The sequence below is a fragment of the Anoplopoma fimbria genome, chromosome 8 (assembly GCF_027596085.1).
Source record: "Anoplopoma fimbria isolate UVic2021 breed Golden Eagle Sablefish chromosome 8, Afim_UVic_2022, whole genome shotgun sequence".
In the NCBI taxonomy this organism is placed as follows: domain Eukaryota; kingdom Metazoa; phylum Chordata; class Actinopteri; order Perciformes; family Anoplopomatidae; genus Anoplopoma; species Anoplopoma fimbria.
In genome coordinates this window covers 3,591,161-3,611,659 of record NC_072456.1, presented here as the reverse complement: position 1 = coordinate 3,611,659, position 20,499 = coordinate 3,591,161, and the positions used below count along the sequence as shown (strand labels likewise).

At 39.6% G+C, this 20,499-nt stretch overlaps 1 protein-coding gene across 1 annotated transcript; it reads right to left on the bottom strand.

Annotated features, from left to right (window-relative positions):
• Positions 1-8,860: 8,860 nt before the first annotated feature.
• Positions 8,861-19,492, bottom strand: LOC129094149 (myosin-7-like). The gene is made up of 37 exons (XM_054602188.1): positions 19,292-19,492; positions 19,058-19,201; positions 18,808-18,964; positions 18,693-18,720; positions 18,495-18,603; positions 18,245-18,337; positions 18,082-18,145; positions 17,502-17,600; positions 17,304-17,407; positions 17,042-17,180; positions 16,468-16,586; positions 16,231-16,380; positions 15,972-16,142; positions 15,575-15,884; positions 15,387-15,454; positions 15,006-15,211; positions 14,768-14,891; positions 14,552-14,688; positions 13,895-14,150; positions 13,562-13,804; positions 13,311-13,487; positions 13,093-13,238; positions 12,913-13,003; positions 12,399-12,788; positions 12,175-12,301; positions 11,978-12,096; positions 11,704-11,900; positions 11,439-11,622; positions 11,189-11,354; positions 10,972-11,096; positions 10,567-10,875; positions 10,269-10,472; positions 9,897-10,193; positions 9,638-9,742; positions 9,451-9,546; positions 9,065-9,199; positions 8,861-8,881 (listed from the first exon to the last, which is right to left on the bottom strand). The coding sequence occupies exons 1-37, from the start codon at positions 19,490-19,492 to the stop codon at positions 8,861-8,863; spliced, it is 5,811 nt and encodes a 1,936-aa protein (XP_054458163.1).
• Positions 19,493-20,499: the final 1,007 nt, after the last annotated feature.

Sequence of the window (20,499 nt, the reverse complement as noted above, 5' to 3'; positions counted from 1 at the left end):
GTTTGAGGGTTTACCATGGAGCAAACCTCCTTTCTTTTATTAGCTTCTTTTTTAGAGGAGCTATAGAGTCTAGTGTCATTCGCAGTGAGCATGCAGCACTATCAACAAGATGGTCAATCTGAGACGGACTAAAGCTAGCGTAGGAGTCCTCTGTTATATTGAGCAATGGTACTGAATAAAACCCTGAAGAAATCGCTTCTTTAAATTTAGCTACAGCATTATCAGATAGACATCTAGTGTAGAAACTTTTGCCTAATGGCGTACACTCTGGTAGAAAAAATTCAAAAGTTATTCGATAATGATCTGATAAAAGAGAGTTCTGTTGAGAGACAAGAGTTCTGTTGAGAGTTTGTTTATGACATACTATATCATTCTTTTTGACATACTATACTATGACATTTTAATGACATACTGAATTATTCATTTTTATGACATACTATATTTAATTTTGTATTGAATACGATATTACAATTTTTTAGGACAAACTGAACTGTGACATTTTTATGACAATATGTTTTTGACTTTAATTTGTTAGGGCATAATTTACAATGAAATTTGTATGACAAACAATATAAAAAAAACATAAAATGATACATAAATATCTATATAATTATCTTTTATACTATGACATTTTTATGACATACATAATAAAATTATGGCCCCAACAGTATGTATGGATTTTTGCACTAAGGTTGTGAAGGTTTGTTACCCATCATGAGATGTTTCTTCTGGTGAAAATTTCATGTCAATAGCACCTTCCTTGTTCCTGAAATGTTTTCATAAACCACCCAAATGTGTCACACCATAATTTCCTGTTCAAGCAAATCAGTGATTCATTTGGATATTTTTATGCAGACTTACTGTTCGGTGGAGAAGGCATGCATTAATATACAGTAGTTTATGTAAAATAAGGATTATTTGTTTGGTTCTCAAGCATTCAATGAAAAATATTGCGTTAGAAGTCATTGATCAATGAAAAACCATACATTATACAAAAATACATAATAATAAAATCGTTTGTTTTGTTGAAATTGTATTTATTATTTATTGTAATTGGTTTAGAGTAGGTGCTGTGATAGCAGAGCTCTGCAGTTGCCAGTTTATGGACAGATGACTGCAACATGCAGGTGGGAATCCTGTAAAGAATCCAGAGCAAAGATGAACGCATGACCCGCCCTACTTTGCCTCTGATTGGCTAGTACTCTCTCCATTCGTAGTTGGATTGGTTGTGTTAAGGCTGGGTAAGCCAATCAGAGGCAGAGTGGGGTGGGTCGCCGAAGTGCAGGCGGGAACACGTTGAGGTTCGTGTCCACTGGCGGACAGAAGAGGAACGGCAGGTAATAAACGTAAACGACGGAGCGGCGAGTCAGGAGGAATGCAAGTGTATAGCGTCATGAGGGGGTGCTGTCGCTACAAGTACAAGTACCTCAAGTTACTTTCCACCCCTGTGGAGGTGTATAGTAGTCAACTCACTTAAATTGAAAACATTCAATGACCTGCTGGTTGTTTGCTAGATAACAACGTTTTAGCTAGATTAAGCAAAGGTCGAGTAGCTGTCCTTCTTGTCTCTCTTCCTAGCAATACATGTGCTAAATACACGGCGACAGCCACCTGCTTGTATTTCGCATGGCTATAATACACATTCTTATATTGGAAACAGTTTGGCGACAACATTTGGACATGAGCTTTCCCGCACATTCTTTTTATGGTCCTAGTTAACGTTGTCATGGCATTGTCCTGCTCTGCCCTGAAGTCCGAATAATAACGTTACTCTTTACTTTTTCTTTATTTTAAGTTGGATACCTTGTCCTCATTTAGTAAACCAGGTTGAATAAAATCAATAGCCTTAAACCTGAATTAAAATGTATTCAGTAAAAGTGGCATATTAAAAAAGGGCAAGAAAGCGGACAGTGCTAATCGCCATACTAGCTAAGGAGTGTTGGACATAAAAAATGACTCTTGATAGAAGACTATGAGTTAGATAAAGACATGAGGTAATGCTCAATACAAGCTGTAAATTCTTGCTCTGGTTAATTTAACTACAAGTATTAAATTTAGCTTCCCAGAATGACACACAACTTGGGAGCACACATGTTGGGAGGGTAGGCTATTTGTCTTCAGAATTCGGGGTTGGTACAGTAAGTCATCATATTTGTCATACCTTCTTAGTGCTTGGCTTTGTTGGGTTAATTTTAGTTGCTAAGAAATTTCTCAGACTAGCAAAGACATTTTCTTAATGAGCTCACCAAAACCTATCAATATTCACATAGGTATTTATGTTTGTAGCCCATTGTTAGCATTTTTAACTGTAGTTACTAAAAACGGCTTATTTGGCTATACTTAAACTTGCCGTGCAGACAATAACAGTTGTTTGGCAACGTGTAATGTTAGAGTGGCTATGGCTCAACTATAATGGGGTTTTAAATGTGGTTTTGGGTGAATAGAAGTTCTTATTGTCACAGGCCATGTCCTACAGTAATTCATTTCATGCCTTTAAATCCTACTCTATATTGAGCTATTTTGACCACTATTCCCAAAAGCACACTTAAAAGAAGAGACAGTGCCACTGGATCAGTTATGTGTTTGTTGCCAAAGCAAGCTGTAACAATTGTGTTTTGGGTTAATTGTTGACCATACATAGGAAATACACCCAGCCAACTTTTGCTTAAGGTATTGAGCAAACTTTTGTTGAGCTGACTTTTTTGAAATTCAAAATTAGCTTATGTAGAGACTAGGACACAATGTGCCAGCAGCATCGTCCTGCAAACATATTTATTACTGTATTTTATAAGTCACATAAAGTAGTCAGTTGTGAAATCGGTATTATACCACCACGTTTAAAAGGGGGTTGGTACCCTTGCTTCTTGTCCTTGAATCCTGGCTCGCCGTTGTATCCTTGAGCCCAAAGATAACCTGTGAAATTCCTGCTGGCTGCCTTCACGGCACCAATGATTAGGTGGACAGCTTGTGACGCAGGGCAGAGGAATCAAGTTTTTACATGGAGAGGAGCAGCAGCAGATGACTTAGCAACAGACAGCCAATCATTTTGTTTACAGCCATTGGAAACAGTAAACAACAGTACAGCATACTAGCAATCACATCTCAAATCTAATGCCTTAAGAAACATTTTTAGTTTTATGTGAAACTTATTCAGACATTCTTTGGATGCAATGCATCTTCCATGGCAATTTTGATGTTAGTTACTTTAGTTTTCTGTGCAGTTTTTATCCTTTGAAAATCCATACATGTCTTATTCCAATAACATCCTGTTAAGAATATTGTTTCATAGGAAATATCTCTGCTCATTTACGTCAGGTGAACGATCCTTTTTCTGTGTCTCCCAGGGCTGATTAGACTAAATTAAAATTGTATCTAGTATTGTATTTAGCAACTGGGTGGGAAGGGCGAACGGAGAGGAAGGTCAGTACCAAGGACAGTGACTTCTCCCACTTCTGCCAAAGGGACCACACCTGAGGTTTAGCAGCCCAAATTCTGTAAGTACACTTCCAGTAACAGTTTCTCCATGTTACATCCTAAATTACAGAAAACCCCTCTATAACGATATGCAGTATATTCTTGAACCACACCAACCAACCATGAAGTGAACCATGCTAGTGTCTAACCCATGTTTATGGTCAAACTGCGGCCCAGGGGCAAACCATGGCCGTAGGGCAAAGTAGAGTGCAAGTCCACGCAACTTCCATAAGCATTAGCTGTTAGCTCTGTGCTGTTCACAAATGAGCCGGTCACTGCGATCACTCTGAGCTGCATGCATAGGAATGAATTACAATATAATAAGTGTCAGATTCAATTAGTTGTCCCAAATGTTTTAAGATGGTTCTTCCACTACTTGTCTTTGACTTGCAGTCAACAAATTCATACCGATGTGTTTTTTATACCTTTTATACCTTCCTACCAGATGATCAGGGCATCTCTAAAAGTTAAACTTTCTTCCCCCTTTTTTCTCTTTTTGCTGATCCTATCCGTTACTCAAAACCAGGCTACGATCAGAACCTGTTTTGTGAAACCGCCTCATCCCTACAAATGATCTATTTTTATGCATCTGGGCCGGCGACAACTGTGGCTGGTAGCAAAATGTGTTCCAAATGTCTGTCCGTCCCATTCATGTGAACACTGTATTTCAGCACCGTCTTGAGAGAATTTCTTCCAAGTTTACATGTCTACTTGGACTAAAGAATCAACTAATTACATTTTGAAGGTCAAAGGTCAAGGTAAGTGTGACCTCAAAAAATGCGTCTTTGGCCATAACTCAAGAATTCATATTCTAGAAAAAGCCTTCTCCTGACAGGTGTTTAAATTAGCTTTTCGCTATAAACACTAAACATTGTGCACATGGTCATTGCTGATAAATGTATGTTACAGTTCCAATTCTACTGTTATTTACACAGCAAATAAACAAACTAGTTATGACAACTTTACACAAATGTCGTACACAAAAGGATAAAATACTGAAATGATCACATTTTGGACAGACATGGACGTAAACTACAACTTGAGTGGTTGGTGGGGGCATAGAACCACAAAGCGCAAGTTTAATTTTAAGATGAGTTCTGGTTAACTGGGTGGTAGGGAAAAGAGAGGCTGATGATGGTCATGATGAAGGGGAAGGCAGTTTTTTTGTCTCCTTTACGTGAAATGTGACAATATCTAGCAGGGGTTATTGGACTTCATTCTTATGGGACGCCTAATCAAAAACTTCTACTTTACCTTATGTATTCCATCATTAGACAGAATGACAGGTAGTACAGGTGAGACAGGAAAGAATGGAAACAGAGGAGAGAAAGGAAAGAGCCAGAGTAGAAGGATGGTAGAGAGGAGGAGAGGCAAGAAGTCTTGAAGCATTTTATGAAATGTAATACATACACATCTACAACTGTTTACAAATATGTGTGCCTGAAGCCCTTCTCATGTCAGTGAAAGCCGTAAATATAGTGGTGCAAAATAAAACTCATGCACTTCAGCAGCGCTGCTGGAAAAACTCCTTGGGGACACACTGACCATCCACAATCCTTTCACAGACTCTGAAGTACATGCAGGTTATTCTCTTTGGACTCGATTTCTTCCAAGCCTCTTGCAACTCAACAAGCTTTAGGTACAACACAATTCCCACAATCTATGTATGTAAATACTTGTCAAGTTTTGAGCTAAAGTGAAGATTCTGGAAGCGTGGTATGATTTCGGTCCCCTTTTGCTTTAGCTTTATATTTCAAAGCCTGACTTGATGTACGCAAACGAAGGTGCCTCAAAGTTTCACAAACGTGGTAGCATCGACTGTGGCTCAGTGGCAGAGCAGGTCGCCTTACAGTCAGTGGAATCTGCTGTTAGATCAGCGGCTCCGCTAGTCCATGTCAATGTGTCCTTGGGCAAGACACTTAACCCCAAATTGCTCCTGCTCCCACTGTGTATGAATGGGGATGAATGGTTAGATTGTCCTGATGTGCAGGTGGAACCTTGCATGGCGGCCACTGCCATCAGTGTATGAATGGATGTAATGTTAAAGCTTTGATTGGTTGTAGGACTAAATAATCCCTAAAAAGTACAAGTCCTTTCCGTTCTGTAAATCCACCCGCCTGTAGTGTTTTTCCCCTGTAATCAACGCAATGCAGTTGTTTATGAAGAGCTCTTTGGATTGTCCTAGGGCATCCAGCTTCTGTAAGTACTCCCATGTAATGCTGTGATGTGCAAGGCTGTCCAAGCACTCACGCTGGTACCTTCTAGAGCTGGAGTCCTATCAGTGGGCATTGAAGGCCAATTTGGGTTCTGTCAGAACATCGGCTGGTAGGAATTTTAGCCATTCACATTGTGCATAGAGTTCTTTGCCAGGGTTAACTGTAAGGTGCCATTCACATATGGGTGCTTTGTATGTAAGAACATGTGGAAAACGCCAGCCATGCTGATTTCATCCTTTTTACCCAAAATGCTTAGAAGGTAGCACTCCTGTCGCACCTGCTAGCCGTTATCCAGACCCCTTTCACATGGTTGATACAAATGGCTTTATCAGCTCGTGTAGTTTCCCATGGGTGTCTGAGGCTTAAGTTTGTTGCTCAATGGCTTAGTTAGGAATTGCTGTTGTGAAAAATTGTGAGCTTGCTGTCTTCTTTTCTCACCGACACATATACTGTGTGTCTGTGAAGTTATCAGCCTCAAACGGGTGGCTGCTATCGGCTGCCGATTGATTGGTGCATCTCTAAATATAACTACTTACTTTAGACATGCAAATCAAGCAAACATTTTCTATAGGTAACCGTTAAACTGGAACGAGCATATCGTTTGTAACTCAATGTCATCCATGATAGACTTTTTGAAGGATGCAACACCCTAGGCAGGCCCTGATTTACCAATACCCTGTCATTGAAACTTGCTTAATGATAAGGTAACAACAGTACGTTTTGAGGACGTCCTCCATACAATGGACATGTGTTTCCTTTCATACCACAATGGTGAACTTCCCTACTTAGCTCTTATCTATTCCAGGCGTTAGCTTCCCACTCAGTCCTCCATCAAAGGTCTCATTCCCAGCTGTCCTCAGTCCTTGTAACTCTGACTTCTGCGATCACATGTGCACACACAAGGGAAGGTGTGAGGCACCTTGTCCCTCTTAAGTCTGAAATCTGAGCCCTTGTGGTTTCAGATGAGGTTGCTATTGTTAGAATGCCTGTTACTTTCTGAGGGTCACTTGAGGAGGTGTTGAGTTTTGGACCCTGCCTCCATGTGTCCTTCTCTTGTCTTACCCTTCTCCATTCCGAAAATGAAGTTAGTGGTTGGTGCTTTAGCACTGAGATCTGGAAGACTCCTACAGATTAAATGTTTCTTCTGCTGATGAAGACAGAATTTTGCACACAACAGAGAGGGCGGAAAAGGTAGGGTTTGAATTACATTATATTTTATTGCATTTTGCAAAGTAACATATTGGACATTATGTAGTTTGTTTCAGTGACATATGCTCAATCTGCAATTTGTGCTCATAAAATAGTTGTAAATATAGTAACATTGTGGCATAAATGCTTCCCTTTGCCTATTCCTCTTGTCATGGCTATAAGTGTTTACATTGGCGTGATTAATTACTTCTACAGTATGTCTGCTAAAAGTGACAAAAGCTTAAAGTTATCAGATATTGCATTTTATATTAGTGAGCTTACTTGAATATATTCTTATATACTTAAGTGTAGTTAATATAGTTTATAGCAAGGCATTTCAATAATTTGCTAATCTCCTAATCTGTATTAATATTTTATGTTTGAAGTTACATTTAGGTGCCTTTTGTCATAATTTCTATAGCTTTTCATGCTCTTCTTTAAAAAAAAAAAAACATAGGCTTTTATTGTGAAACGACACAAAGCTTAGGAATGAGACACCACCCGCAAGAGTACCTCTGTATATCAGGTGAGCCTATAAGTTAATTGCTGCTTTGTATTGCAAATACTATCTGTTATGTTAATGACATTGTAATGTGATCATAACATGTAAATAATCAGACAATTATCCATGACTGAAACATAAAGAGTTCATGATTGTTTGGCAGCGTAAATCATGCTGTGGATGTAAATACTGTTTATATTAATGAGCACAGTACTGTTTTACTTTTTGATTTGAACGTCTGTGTAACCCTTACAGCTGTGATCAGCAGACTAATTGTGTCCTTAAAACTAACAAGGGGAAAAAGGCCTGTCTAATGCCCAGCATCCACTGAAATCATGCTTTAGCTAACCCTATTGCAGTGATGTAGAATTGTACTCCTGGATGTGTCCCTACTCTGTGACCTCACTCCTGGGTGTGGTTACAAGTGTGCACTTTTGACCATATCGAACTCCCCAACCCCCCCTATCGGTGTTGCAGGGTATTATCAGAGGTCCTTTATATGATTAGTGATACTAAATGATAAAAATATAATATAATAATATCTCCATAACTAATCACTGTATCCTTAATGTATAACATTAATTATTGATTCAAGGCGTATTTGTGCTATAGTTCATTTAGTAGATGTTTTTTTTTATTCGACACTGTTCATAAATTCAAACAACTAATGAACATTAAACTATTCTAAAGCGGTTTTGATGAATTCCTGAAACCATTAATATATTAATCAAGTTCTTAACCAGGCATTAATTGGTATATGCTTTTATAAGGTCATAATGGAGTTGGTACTGTAAACACAAATGCACTGTTCTGCCTGAATGTCCAGCTATGCGTCACTTCATACATACAAATACTCAAATTTGCGTTTTAACTAGAAAGGTGCAGACGCTGCAAAAGTTTATATGAAGGAATACAACCAACAATCAGGGCTGATTTGCACATTATTCAGGCCTCACTCCACAGATCCACTGCCACTGTAATCTATGTAGATGTCTGCACAGGATCTGTGCAGGCTTGCGTCTCAGCTCCATCTCATGGCCACTTGAAGCACTTATTTAGACTTCCACACACAACTGTGGCAGAGATGATAACTATTTGCACAAGAAAAAATCCAGATTTTTTTTAATGTGTGTTGGAGTTGTTGTGCAACTGAGTGTGTAGGTACAATCCTACGTTTTACATACAGGTAGTAATTTGGAAATAGCATTGTAATTATGTAATCAGCCATAACTAAATGTATTTGTAGGCTTCTTCCACATATTCTATAATACCCTGTTAACTTAAGTGTAACTTAATTTCCTTAGATTTTGTTCTAAGTACTAATATATGGTAAAGTAAATTTAACAAAAGAAAAGCCAAGGCAAAGTTTGAGATGCAGATTCATTTAATTCTACTGAACAACTGACATACTTAGGGAGACACCATTATTCAAACATGAGGTGCCTCAGACACAAATCAACACGTATGCATTCCATGAGCTTCATTCCTCATCGTGTCCTTTCTGAAAAAGTAAAAACAACAAGTAATCAATTAATTAAAATGTTTGGTTTTTTTTATTCATTATAAACCGTGAACCTTTTAAATGTAGTAGATTCACTGTCCTACATATTAGTTAGAAGGTTATTTGCACACTGTACACAATTTAACCCGTGCCATTAATGGATTTGGGTCGAAAAATACTGACCTTTGCCCCCACATCACGGCTCTTGGCACGTAGCTTGTTGACCTGAGACTCAGCGATGTCCGCTCTCTCCTCAGCTTCATCAAGATCATGTTGAAGCTTACGAAACTTGCCAAGATTATTGTTGGCCTGTTCCTCCTGTAGTTAGAAGTACAAATATAATATTACATATATTTCTGCACCAATAACATACCTTGTATAATGAAGCAATTTCATTTGTAACATTGAAGTTATTATTTTGCCATATTGCCAGCTTTACCACATGGCTTTTTACTGTATTGAGCTGGACATGAACCATGGTATTGAATAAGCACACAAGTGCTGTGGGCTTGGACAGTATTTATGTTTTTGATCTGTATTAGTTTCTCTTAAATAATAAGAGTACTTACAGATTCCTCTGCAGTTCTTTTGTAGGATTTGACCTTAAGCTGCAGCTTATCTACCAGATCTTGCAGACGGGCAAGATTCTTACGATCCTCTTCTGTCTGGATACAAAAAACAAGCAAAACAATAAGAATTCAAATAGAGAAAAACAGTCTCAGTGTTCCACAATCTGGTGTATGAAAAGAAACTTGCCTGATAGGTCAACTCTTTGATTCGTCTTTCATATTTACGTATTCCCTTGACAGAATCACTGGACTTTCTTTGTTCAGCCTCTAATTCACTCTCCAGTTCTCTGATCTGTTGAGGGAATGATTTGAAGTTATTTTAATATTTATTATGAGTTTGTAGGCTTTTTGAATATGGTGAAAAACAATAGTTCTAGATTTTTTAATGGTGTATGATTTTGATGATTTAGTGATTACATTGTTCATTTCAAACAATTATTACTAACCCTGGCCTCGAGCTTCTGCATCTGCTTCTTGCCTCCCTTCAAGGCAATCTGTTCGGCTTCATCCAGACGGTGCTGCAGGTCTTTGATGGTTTGCTCCATGTTCTTCTTCATGCGCTCCAGGTGAGAGCTGGTGTCCTGCTCTTTCTTCAGCTCCTCTGCCATCATGGCGGCATCAGTAATGGCCTTCTTGGCCTTCTCTTCAGCGTTTCTGCACTCCTGCACCGCTTCCTCCACTTCACTTTGAAGCTGGGATGTATCAGCTTCCAGCTTCTTCTTTTGGTTTATCAAACTGGTGTTCTGGTCGAAAACAACATTTGATTATAGAATTCCTCAGTGAATTGATAATAGGAATAAACAATGACGGCATCTTACCTGTGAGTGCAGTAGCTGCACCCTTTCACTAACGTCCAGCAGCTCTTGCTCAGCAAGTTTGCGACCTCTCTCAGTTTGCTCCAGAGCAGCTCTGAGCTCCTCCACTTCGGTCTGAAGCAAGTTGCTGCGTCTCTCGACCATGGCACTGTTTTCCTTCAGATCATCATTGGCTCGAAGAGAGTCATCAAGCTGGAGCTGAGCATCCTGGAAGAAGAAATCACGAAGAATTTCAATACGAGTTATTTGTGTGTAAAAAATTGGATAATCATTAATATTTTAATATATATATCATTCATACCTTCAGATGTGCATTTACAGCCCTAAGTTGTTTCTGGGCCTCAGCTGCCTGCCTGTTGGCCTGGCTCAGCTGGATCTCCATCTCATTGAGGTCTCCCTCCATCTTCTTCTTCAAACGGAGAGCCTCATTCCTGCTGCGAGTCTCTGCTTCAAGAGAGCTCTGAAGAGTATCCACAATTCGCTGTTGGTTTCTCTTTGATTGCTCCATCTCTTCATCTTTCTCGGCCAGCTTGCGCTCAATATCGGCCCTAATCTGGTTGAACTCAAGCTGGGCTCTGAGAATCTTCCCTTCCTCATGCTCCAGTGAGGCCTTTCATGAATTTAAGAATAAAAATTAAATATATGACAAGTTATCACAAATAACAAAGAAATGTTCATGAGGTCCCCAGTTAAACTTTGAACATACCTCTGCTTCCTCCAGGGCTGTTTGTATCTCAGACTTCTCTTGATCCAACTGTTTACGAATCTTCTCAAGCTCGTGAATACTCTTTCCGCTCTCACCAAGTTGCTCAGTGAGGTCAGATATTTCCTCTGAGAATCAAAATGCAATTTAATAATAATTTAATTGGTTTGGTCATAATAACAAGTTCTTTATTAGAGGCGTAAGCTGGTTATACCCTTACCCTGTAGATTCTTATTCTCCCTCTTCATGGTCTCCAGATGTTCAAGAGATTCCTCATAGGAGTTCTTGAGTTTGAAGAGCTCAGTGCTGAGAGACCTGGCTTCCTTCTGAGAGCTCTCCAACTCACACTGAGACTCTTCATATTTCTGTTTCCATTCTGCCAACACCTGAAATATGTATGCTTAAAGGTCAATTCTACTCTAATTCTCAGTATAAAAGAGCCAAGGTGCCATATGTGTTTTAAGTCCAACCTTGTCAAAGTTTCTTTGCTTCTTGTCCAGAGCAGCAGCAGCAGCATTAGACCTCTCCACATCCACCATGAGATCTTCAATCTCATTCTGCAGCCTGTGTTTGGTCTTCTCCAGGGACGAACATTTAGCGTTTACTGCCTCAACAGCCTCCTCAGCATCCTGCAGACGCTGAGCCAGCTTCTTCCTGCATTTTGATATAATTGATTTAGGGTTAATTGCTTTTAAACTTTGCTGAATTGCTCTGGTCAAAATACATTTTACTTACTTAGCCTCCTCCAGTTCCTCGGTTCTCTGGATGGCATCAGTTTCGTACTTAGTTCTCCACTGAGCCACCTCAGAGTTGGCCTTAGACATGCCACGCTGCAGTTCAGCTTTGGCCTCCTGCTCCTCCTCATACTGCTCCCTGAGGAGGTCACAGTCATGACGAGCTGACTGCACTGCATGGGCTAAAGCATTCTTGGCCTGAAATGAAAGCATATCTTGGTGCATCTTCATTTACCACCATCAGTACCAAGTTCTCTCTGGTATTTGGTTCCTACCTTCACTTCCTCCTCTAGTTGTCTTTTAAGGTCTTCAATTTGTTGAATGTAGGACTGTTTTCCTCTGGTAAGTTGAGACACCAGGGATTCCTTTTCCTCAAGCCGCCTTGAGAGTTCCCCTAATTTTGATAGAAGAATAAAATAAGTATTTCATAATATCCCAAACAAAACACAGACTGTTCAAATCATATGCACACCATTCTCAGTTTGAAGCTTTGCTTTCTGCATGCTGAAGTCATTGATGGAACGCTGCCCCTCTTCTGCTTTTGTTTTGTATTCATTCATCTGGTCCTCCAGAGACCTGCACATTTTCTCAAGATTATTCTGAAAACAAAAGGCATTGACAAGAATTGATGTCTTTGTCTAACAGAATAAAACGTAAATCAACAAATAGTAAAATATATAAATAAAAGTATTTTACCTTGGACTTCACTATTTGTTCCATATTGGAGACCACGTCATCCAGCTCCAGTCTGAGCTCACTCTTCTCCTTCTCCAGTTTCTGCTTGACTCTCTGCAGGTTGTCAATCTGCTCTCCCAGGTCGGCCACACTGTCGGCTTGTTTCTTCCTGAGTGTGGCAGAGGTGGCTTCATGTTGCAGAGTGGCCTCTTCAAGGTCTCTGCGCAGTTTCTGGAACTCTGCCTCCCTTTTCTTGTTCATCTCAATCTGGGCGGACGTTGCTCCACCGGCCTCCTCCAGCCTCTCACTGATCTCCTCCAGCTCTCTGGCCAGGTCTGCTCTCTGCTTCTCCACCTTGGCTCGGGCAGCTCGCTCTGCCTCCAGCTCTTCCTCCAGCTCCTCAATGCGGGCCTTGTACAAAATTATTGCAAATTCTTTATGGAATTTCTATTGCTCCTATCATTAATTGTGGTCGTCGGATTTCACAATCATGCACCAATTTACCAAAATGTCTTTATCCTATCGGAATTATTACCTGTAACTCCTTCAATTTTTTCTGGAGCTGGGCACTCATCACTTGCTCATCTTCTATTTTACTATTTAGTTGGCTGATTTCAAAATCTTTCCTGTGGATAGAAAAAAGAACTTTAAGTATACCTTCTTACACATAGTTTAAAATGTTTTTATGTTTTTCCAAGTGCAGTTTTCACATCACTTTTTCAGCCTCTCTTCAAGTTGCTGCTTGTCATTTTCCAGGTCCATGATACTCTCTAGCGCTAACTTTAGGTCTCCCTCAAGCTTCCGCTTTGCTCTCTCCAGATCCATACGCACTTTCTTCTCTTGCTCAAGGGATCCTTCAAGCTGTGGGCCGTAATAAATAACAGTCATGATTTCACCTTACAGACAAATCCACCTTATCTCCTAAATACTTACATCATCCACTTGCTGCTCCAGCTTAGTCTTGGCCTTGGTCAGAGTGTTGACTTTGTCTTCTTCACTCTGCAGATCATCCAGCGTTTGCTGATGAGCTTCCTGTAAGGCTTTCTTTTCCTTGGTCAACTTGGCAATGATTTCATCCTGAGCAGCCATCTCTTCGACCAGGTTCTTCACCTATGGCCAGAGGAAAATTTCATCAAGGACTTAAATTATTTGAAAAGCTTTACAGTAATTAGTGTATGTAGTACCTTGTTCTCAGTGGCGTGCTTCTCTTTCTCCACTTTAGCCAGAGTTAACTCCAAGTCATCGATGTCTTTCTTCAGCTCTGAACACTCATCCTCCAGCTTCCTCTTCTTAGCAGTGAGTTCAGCATTCATCTCCTCCTCATCATCCAGTCTTTCAGTCACCTCTTTGATTTTGGACTCCAGCTGAATCTTGCTCTTGATCAGCCCCTCGCATCTTTCCTCAGCATCACCTAGATTATCTTGCTCCTGTAGTTATTTTAAAGGCACAACATTAGACTTTGGCAGACTTGGTTTGATTTTAATAGTATGTGTGAAGCTGACAGATTTTAAACGTACAGATTGAACTAGGAGCTGCAGGTCGTTCTTCTCTTGAAGAAGAGAGACCATTTTCTCCTCTAGTTCCTTTCTACGAGCTTCAGATTTTGCGTAGGCCTCTTTCAGTTTCAGGAATTCTTCCTTCATGTTGGCCATCTCCTTCTCAGTCTCTGCTGATTTCAACAGAGGCTTGATCTTGAAGTACATTTTCATCCAGGGCCAATTCTTGACCCCCATGAAGGCACGGATGTTCCACTGGATCACAAGTACTGAATCCCTGCGGACAACAGATCATTGTCTTTAAAGCAGTCTCAAGCAGGGACAATACTTTTTTTCTTTACTTTCTTTTATTTTGAATTGAAAGAAAAATACGATCAATGTACATACGACTTAAATCGATTCCCATCTCTCACGATGCTCTCCTGTGTTTAATATTTATTTAAACGGTAGTTGTTTTGTCTGCATGTAAGGCAGAGTACATGTGCATTATGAGGTACTGCTTTTTGTCATAAGATACGATATCTTCGTTTTGATAGGTAGGAGTTTTTCCATAACGAATTAAGGGTCTACATATTGAAAAACCCTTTGAGGCAAATGAGGAATTTGTGGTATTTGGCTATATTAAATAGAAATAACCTTACTTTACTGACAGAGTTTGGCCATGCTGTGAGCAGTTACCTGCGTTCAACAATCTTCTGGAACTCAATTCTTGCCAGAAGGCCTCGTGACCGGGATTGGATACCAGTGATGATTAGTGCCAGTCGGTCATCACGCATCTCCTCTAGCAGACCGAGCAGTCCGGCTTTGAAGAACACCTTTTTTTATAGAGACAGATTAGATTTTCAGTAATAACATATAGATGTTATGTAAAGTGCATCTATATATACTACTGACCTTGGTGTGCCCCAGTTTGTACTGGTTGTGGTCAATATCCAGAGAACCCAACAGTTTCTCGGCAGCCTTCTTGTTGTCGATGAACTGTCCCTCAGGAATGGCATTTGGGTTCAGAATACGGTATCTTCAAAACCAACACATAAATTACTTTGCATCTTGGGGAAATAAATCATAAATAAGAACAATCATTTGTTTTCAATGCTAGTTTTAAACGTGGCTTTGTCCACCACATGCAAACCTCTGTTTGAAATCTCCATAGAGGATCCTGTTGGGGAAACCCTTTCTGCAGATCCTGATGCCTTCCAGCACACCGTTACAGCGCAGCTGGTGCATCACCAGAGGGTTCTCCATGGCCCCAGGAGTCTTGGTCTCATTGGGGATGATGCAGCGGACAAAGTGAGGGTGAGTAGACCTCAGGTTGGTCATCAGCTTGTTCAGGTTCTCCTGTAAGTTTTCAAAACATGGGGAAATATTTACACGGTATTGTTGGTAAATGTTTAAATTTCTGTGTTGGTTAGCTTCGATCCTCTTTTAATCAATGCGGTTTTGCATAGCCTTGCGTTTACATATAAACAATATTTGAAAATGTCAATGAAAAAGACAAACATTAATATTTTACCCTGTGCAAAGCTGATACAGTTTGGAAGGAAGAACCTTTCTTCTTGGTACCTTTGCCCTTCCCAGAGTCTAAATAAAATATAAAATGTGTTCTCAGCTGACAGAAAACTGTACAGTCATGTAAGTCATTGTTTCACATTAATGAAAGCTTTAATTAATTTGCATTAATGTCAACTAGTGTCAACATACCTGCATCACTTCCTGTATACCCAGCAAAAAGAGTAGACAAAAGCTTGAGATTAGACTTCTGGTAGAGTCCTACAACGGTCTCATTCAGAGGGTCCTTGTTCTTCACCAGCCAGTTGAAAATATTATAATCAACAGTTCCAGCATAGTGCATCAGGGCAAAATGGGCCTCTGGTTTTCCTTTGATAACTCTGGGCTTCTGGAAGTTTCCAGATTTCCCCAGATGGTTGTCATAGAGCTTTTCTTTAAAGGTGGCATCAGAGGCTTTGGGGAACATGCACTCCTCTTCAAGGATGGACATGATACCCATGGGCTGAAGGGACAAAAATATAAGGGGTTTTAAAATACCACATTTTTAAAAATTTTGTATTCATGAACATGTAATAGCCTAGTTTCTCACCTTTTCAATCAGGTCAATACAGGCCTGCAAGTCCATACCAAAATCTATGAAAGTCCATTCAATGCCCTCTTTCTTGTACTCTTCCTGCTCCAGCACAAACATGTGGTGGTTGAAAAACTGTTGCAGCTTTTCATTGGTGAAGTTGATGCAGAGCTGCTCAAAGGTGTTGTACTGAAATGAGATCAATAGTAAACAGAAATGAACTCAGGCATGAAAATGTTTCTTCTGTTAATAGCTTTGTATTCCATTCCAAACTCACGTCAAAGATCTCAAATCCAGCAATGTCCAGTACACCAATGAAGTATTGGCGGGGCTGCTTGGTGTCTAGGGATTGGTTGATCCTCACCACCATCCATGAAAACATCTTCTCATACACTGATTTAGACAGTGCACTAACGGAATAGGACACCTTGGGAAAAAATTATATGTGATAATTGTAAAACTGTATGTTTTATTTGATCAAACTTTCCTCAAAGGGTTCCATCCAAGTCATTACCTGAGCGACATTTTGTCCCTTGGTGACCCACTCATTTCCTACTTTGACTCTTGGGTGACAGAGACCTTTGATGAGGTCGGCAGAGTTCAGGCCCATCAGATATGAAATTTTGTCAGCAACTGAGAAAGTGAAGATATTTATAAGTCTCTCATACATGATTATTTTTCCTCTTAACCTTGACACTGGGCATGCTCTTTCAGCTCTTATGTCTTGAGGGTCTCTTGAGGGTACTTTGACGCACTTAAAGGGTGGGTCGGTGGTCGAACAAACGTGGTAGAACATGCAAAGGTGGGTCATGTAAAAAGTGATTTTCTTTGATACTGTCCCACCTTAATTTATTTTACAAATGGCTATTCCAAGGGATTCTTTTTTACATGCCTGCTTAGTGCATCTTTAAAGTAACTTCAGATTGAATTGATGCTGGGACTCATGTGTGGATGTCATGTTGAGCATAATGATAATGATTATTAATTATGTTTTAAGATGGTTAAGAATGTTGGATCTGCGCTGCACCAAATCTCTAAAAATAATAATAATGATAATACCCATCAGTACATATGACTACCTCTCTCACCTTCAGTGCCATCAGCCTCTGCCTGCTCCTCTCGCTGCTTCTGCTTGAACTTCATGTTGCCATAATGCATGATGGCACCAGTCAGCTTATAAATACTATTCTTCTCTTCTTGAGTGAAGCCCAGCACATCAAAGGCATCCTGAATTAAATAAATGATTATTAAAACTTAAAAAAATATTACATGCATTTCCTTATATTGTTCTTCATTGATGTTTGATTTTTAAATAAATGTTTGCTGCTGCCAATCAAAGATTGAGCTCACATCAGTGGCATTCAGCTCTTCAGAGTCATTGATGGAGGCTACTGTTGTCTCTCCTTGGGAGATGAAGGCGTAGTCATAGGGGTTGTTGGTGATGAGCAACATTTCTAAAAGATATATATTCACAAAAAAGAAAATGTTTTATTTATAATGCATGATACAGTACAGTATAAAACGTTAATCACATGTATATTTTCTTACCCAGAAGTTCAGGCTTACACTGAGACAAGATCTGGTAGAAGATGTGGTAATCCCTCTCAGCTTTGAGCTGATAGGTCACACGGGACTTTTCCAAAAGGTCTGTGAGAGGTATAATATATGTTATGTTATTTTGTTCCAAATAAATAAATTGCTATCGGTGAAGGCTTAGCTATTATAACTAGCATCCTGGCACTCATCGATGCAACAATACAAAATTGATATGTAAAGAAATAACACATTTACGGAAACAAAATGGTCAGAACTGCAAATTCTATGTTATCAAACATTATTTAATTACTTCTTATGAATTCATTTATACTTTACATGTGTGGCAAATTTTCTAATTTGCAAGTCCTTTCTGTAAGGCATCTGTGTGTTGGCTCTTGTACCAGTGTCGCTTCCTTGGGTCGCTCTAATTTACCATAAGCAGATTGGGCAACTGGAGACTTAAAGTAACGCATCGGTTTAAATTGGAGTAGAAATTTGTGTGTCCCTGTCAACCCTGCCTCTCACATGCAGGGATTGGCCCCCAAATAACAGGTGCACTAGGTAATGGATGAATGGATTTAGTTTTACTTACAAGTCTCAATGTCAGCAGAGGCCAGCTTTCCTCTGTTGTCGAAATGAATTCTGATGAATTTACCCTAAGAGGAAAAGAATTGTTCATCTATTTCTAAAATGAAAAAAGAATGACTATATCAATGAAAATCAAGTAGCCCCACTGCAGTTACGCAGACACTCACAAATCTAGAAGAGTTGTCATTCCTGATGGTCTTGGCATTCCCAAAGGCCTCCAAAGCAGGGTTAGCCTGAATGATTTGATCCTCCAGGGTACCCTGATTTGGTTAAATAAAGATACAGACTTTAGGTTTTAGGCCAATTTGGGGAAAAACATTTGAGAACAAATCTTGACAAACAAACCAAATTAAACTAACTAACTTATCATTGATATTTTGGTTGTATCATAGTAAGAAATAAGTATGTAACACAGACCTTCTTTTCAGCAGCTTGATCTTTCTTCAAACCTGGGGCAGCAGCGATGCTGGCAAAGTACTGAATGACACGCTTAGTGTTGACAGTCTTTCCAGCACCGGATTCTCCACTGAGTGGAAGAAAGACAGAACATTTTATTCCAAGACCCATAACCCTGAACTACTGAAGTGATTTTTCTTCTTTGGCTGTGTGACTTACGTGATCAGGATAGACTGGTTTTCTCGGTCTGTCAGCAAGATGGATTTTCAAGGTATCAGTCGGAAATCAAATTGAGTATATTTAAAGAAAATGAAGAATAAAATATATGATTTACCTGACAACATGTACTGGTAGCCATTGTCAGAGATGGAGAAGATGTGAGGAGGAGCTTCAGTCCTCTTCTTTCCTCTATAGGCATTAACCACCTCTTTGTTGTAGACCGGCAGCCACTTGTAGGGGTTGACGGTCACACAGAAGAGCCCAGAGTAGGTCTGTCATAGTAAGAGAGGGGTAGACGATAGTTGTTTCAGATGCTGAGATGTCTTACTAATGGAGGAGAGTTACATACAAGGAAATAGTCTTACGTAGATCATCCATGCTGCGTAACGCTCTTTGAGGTTAAACAGTACAGCAGGTTCATGAAGGAAGGTCAACATCGCCATGTCTTCAATTTTATCAAACTTTGGCGGGTTCTGAGGGTGTACATCACAATCCTTCACTGTGACAGTCTGCAGAAAAAGATAGCGCAGTCTTAAACAAAAGTCAAAACTTGTATTGGGACACATTTGAACTGAACTCCATTGATATGATGTGCATACCTTTCCAGACTCAGTATTAACAGTGACTTTGTCACCGTCACGACTAGTGACGGATGCCTTGACGAACTCAACCGCGGGATCAGGAACGAAGCACTCCTTCTTCATGTCAAATATACGGGTCTGGGCCTCCAGACGCTCCCTGTCTGACTTCCTAAGAAAAGAAGCAGCGATCCCAAACTCTGCCATGACGGCATCGCCCATTTTTCGACCTTTTAAGAATAGAACATCTTTAACGGCCTGTGATTTTCTTTGCACACACATGTATTACCCATTGATTATTCAAATAAGACAAGACAAAGTCGTTAAAAATTAATTTGACATAATGACTGAAACAATTTACAAAAACAGTGTTTACATTCATTGTCTTGTTAAAATATCTGTATTATTAAAAAATATATTATAAATGGATGCACCTCTAATATTAGAGTTACAGAGACATGATAAGATAGGTATTTTGATATGCAATGACAACATCCCCAAAAATGGCAGAATCAGAAATTACATTCATTTGTTGCTAACATATGCATGTATCAAAAGGACCCCAAGATGCTTAATAATTTGCTTAACTTTTGCACTGTAAAAATTGCACTTAAATGTAGCTGTGGATTTTACCTGATGTGTTTCACTCCACAGGAATTTGAGATCTGTGGTATTCACATTTAATAGACAGAAGAAAACGAAATGTCATATTATCTCATTATTTAATTAAGACAAATCAAATGATATAAAAGTTGCGGTAACACAATGCTTCTACTCAACCAAAATGCGTCACTAACTTCTTACAAAAGGTAGCTAGCACCAACAACTGTCTATATATAGCTGAGACTAAGTTCGACTTCTTAAACAAGCAACATAACAGCGTCTCACTTGAGTGGATGTTGTTCTTACCTTTGACCGTCAACCTTTGTCTAGTGAAATGGATCCAGTGGCTGACAACAGGCTGCCTCTCCAGTAATAAAGGTTGTTAGTCAACCAAATATGGGGATGCATCATCTAAGATATGGCATCCAGGTTGCCAAAAAGTATTCTCCAAATTGGGTAGCGCCCGGGGCTGCTATTTGTTGCTCTCACCTTTTGAACAACAGACTAATACGGTAGACTGGTCATGAAAAAAAAAAGAAAGGGGAAGGCAGGAGGTGGGGAAGCAGGGACAAGCTGCAATATATCAGGTCATCTTTAGTCCCCTTTATATTAAGCTTATAAAATTA

Bases quoted from the DNA above. Each gene is read 5' to 3' on its own strand.
- LOC129094149 (XM_054602188.1), bottom strand. From the start codon at position 19,492: ATGGGCGATGCCGTCATGGCAGAGTTTGGGATCGCTGCTTCTTTTCTT. The intron at 13,239-13,310 runs GTAAGTATTTAG...TACGGCCCACAG, and splicing joins TGGAGCAGCAAGTGGATGAT to CTTGAAGGATCCCTTGAGCA. The intron at 11,623-11,703 runs GTAAGTAAAATG...ATCAAAATGCAG, and splicing joins GAGGAACTGGAGGAGGCTAA to GAAGAAGCTGGCTCAGCGTC.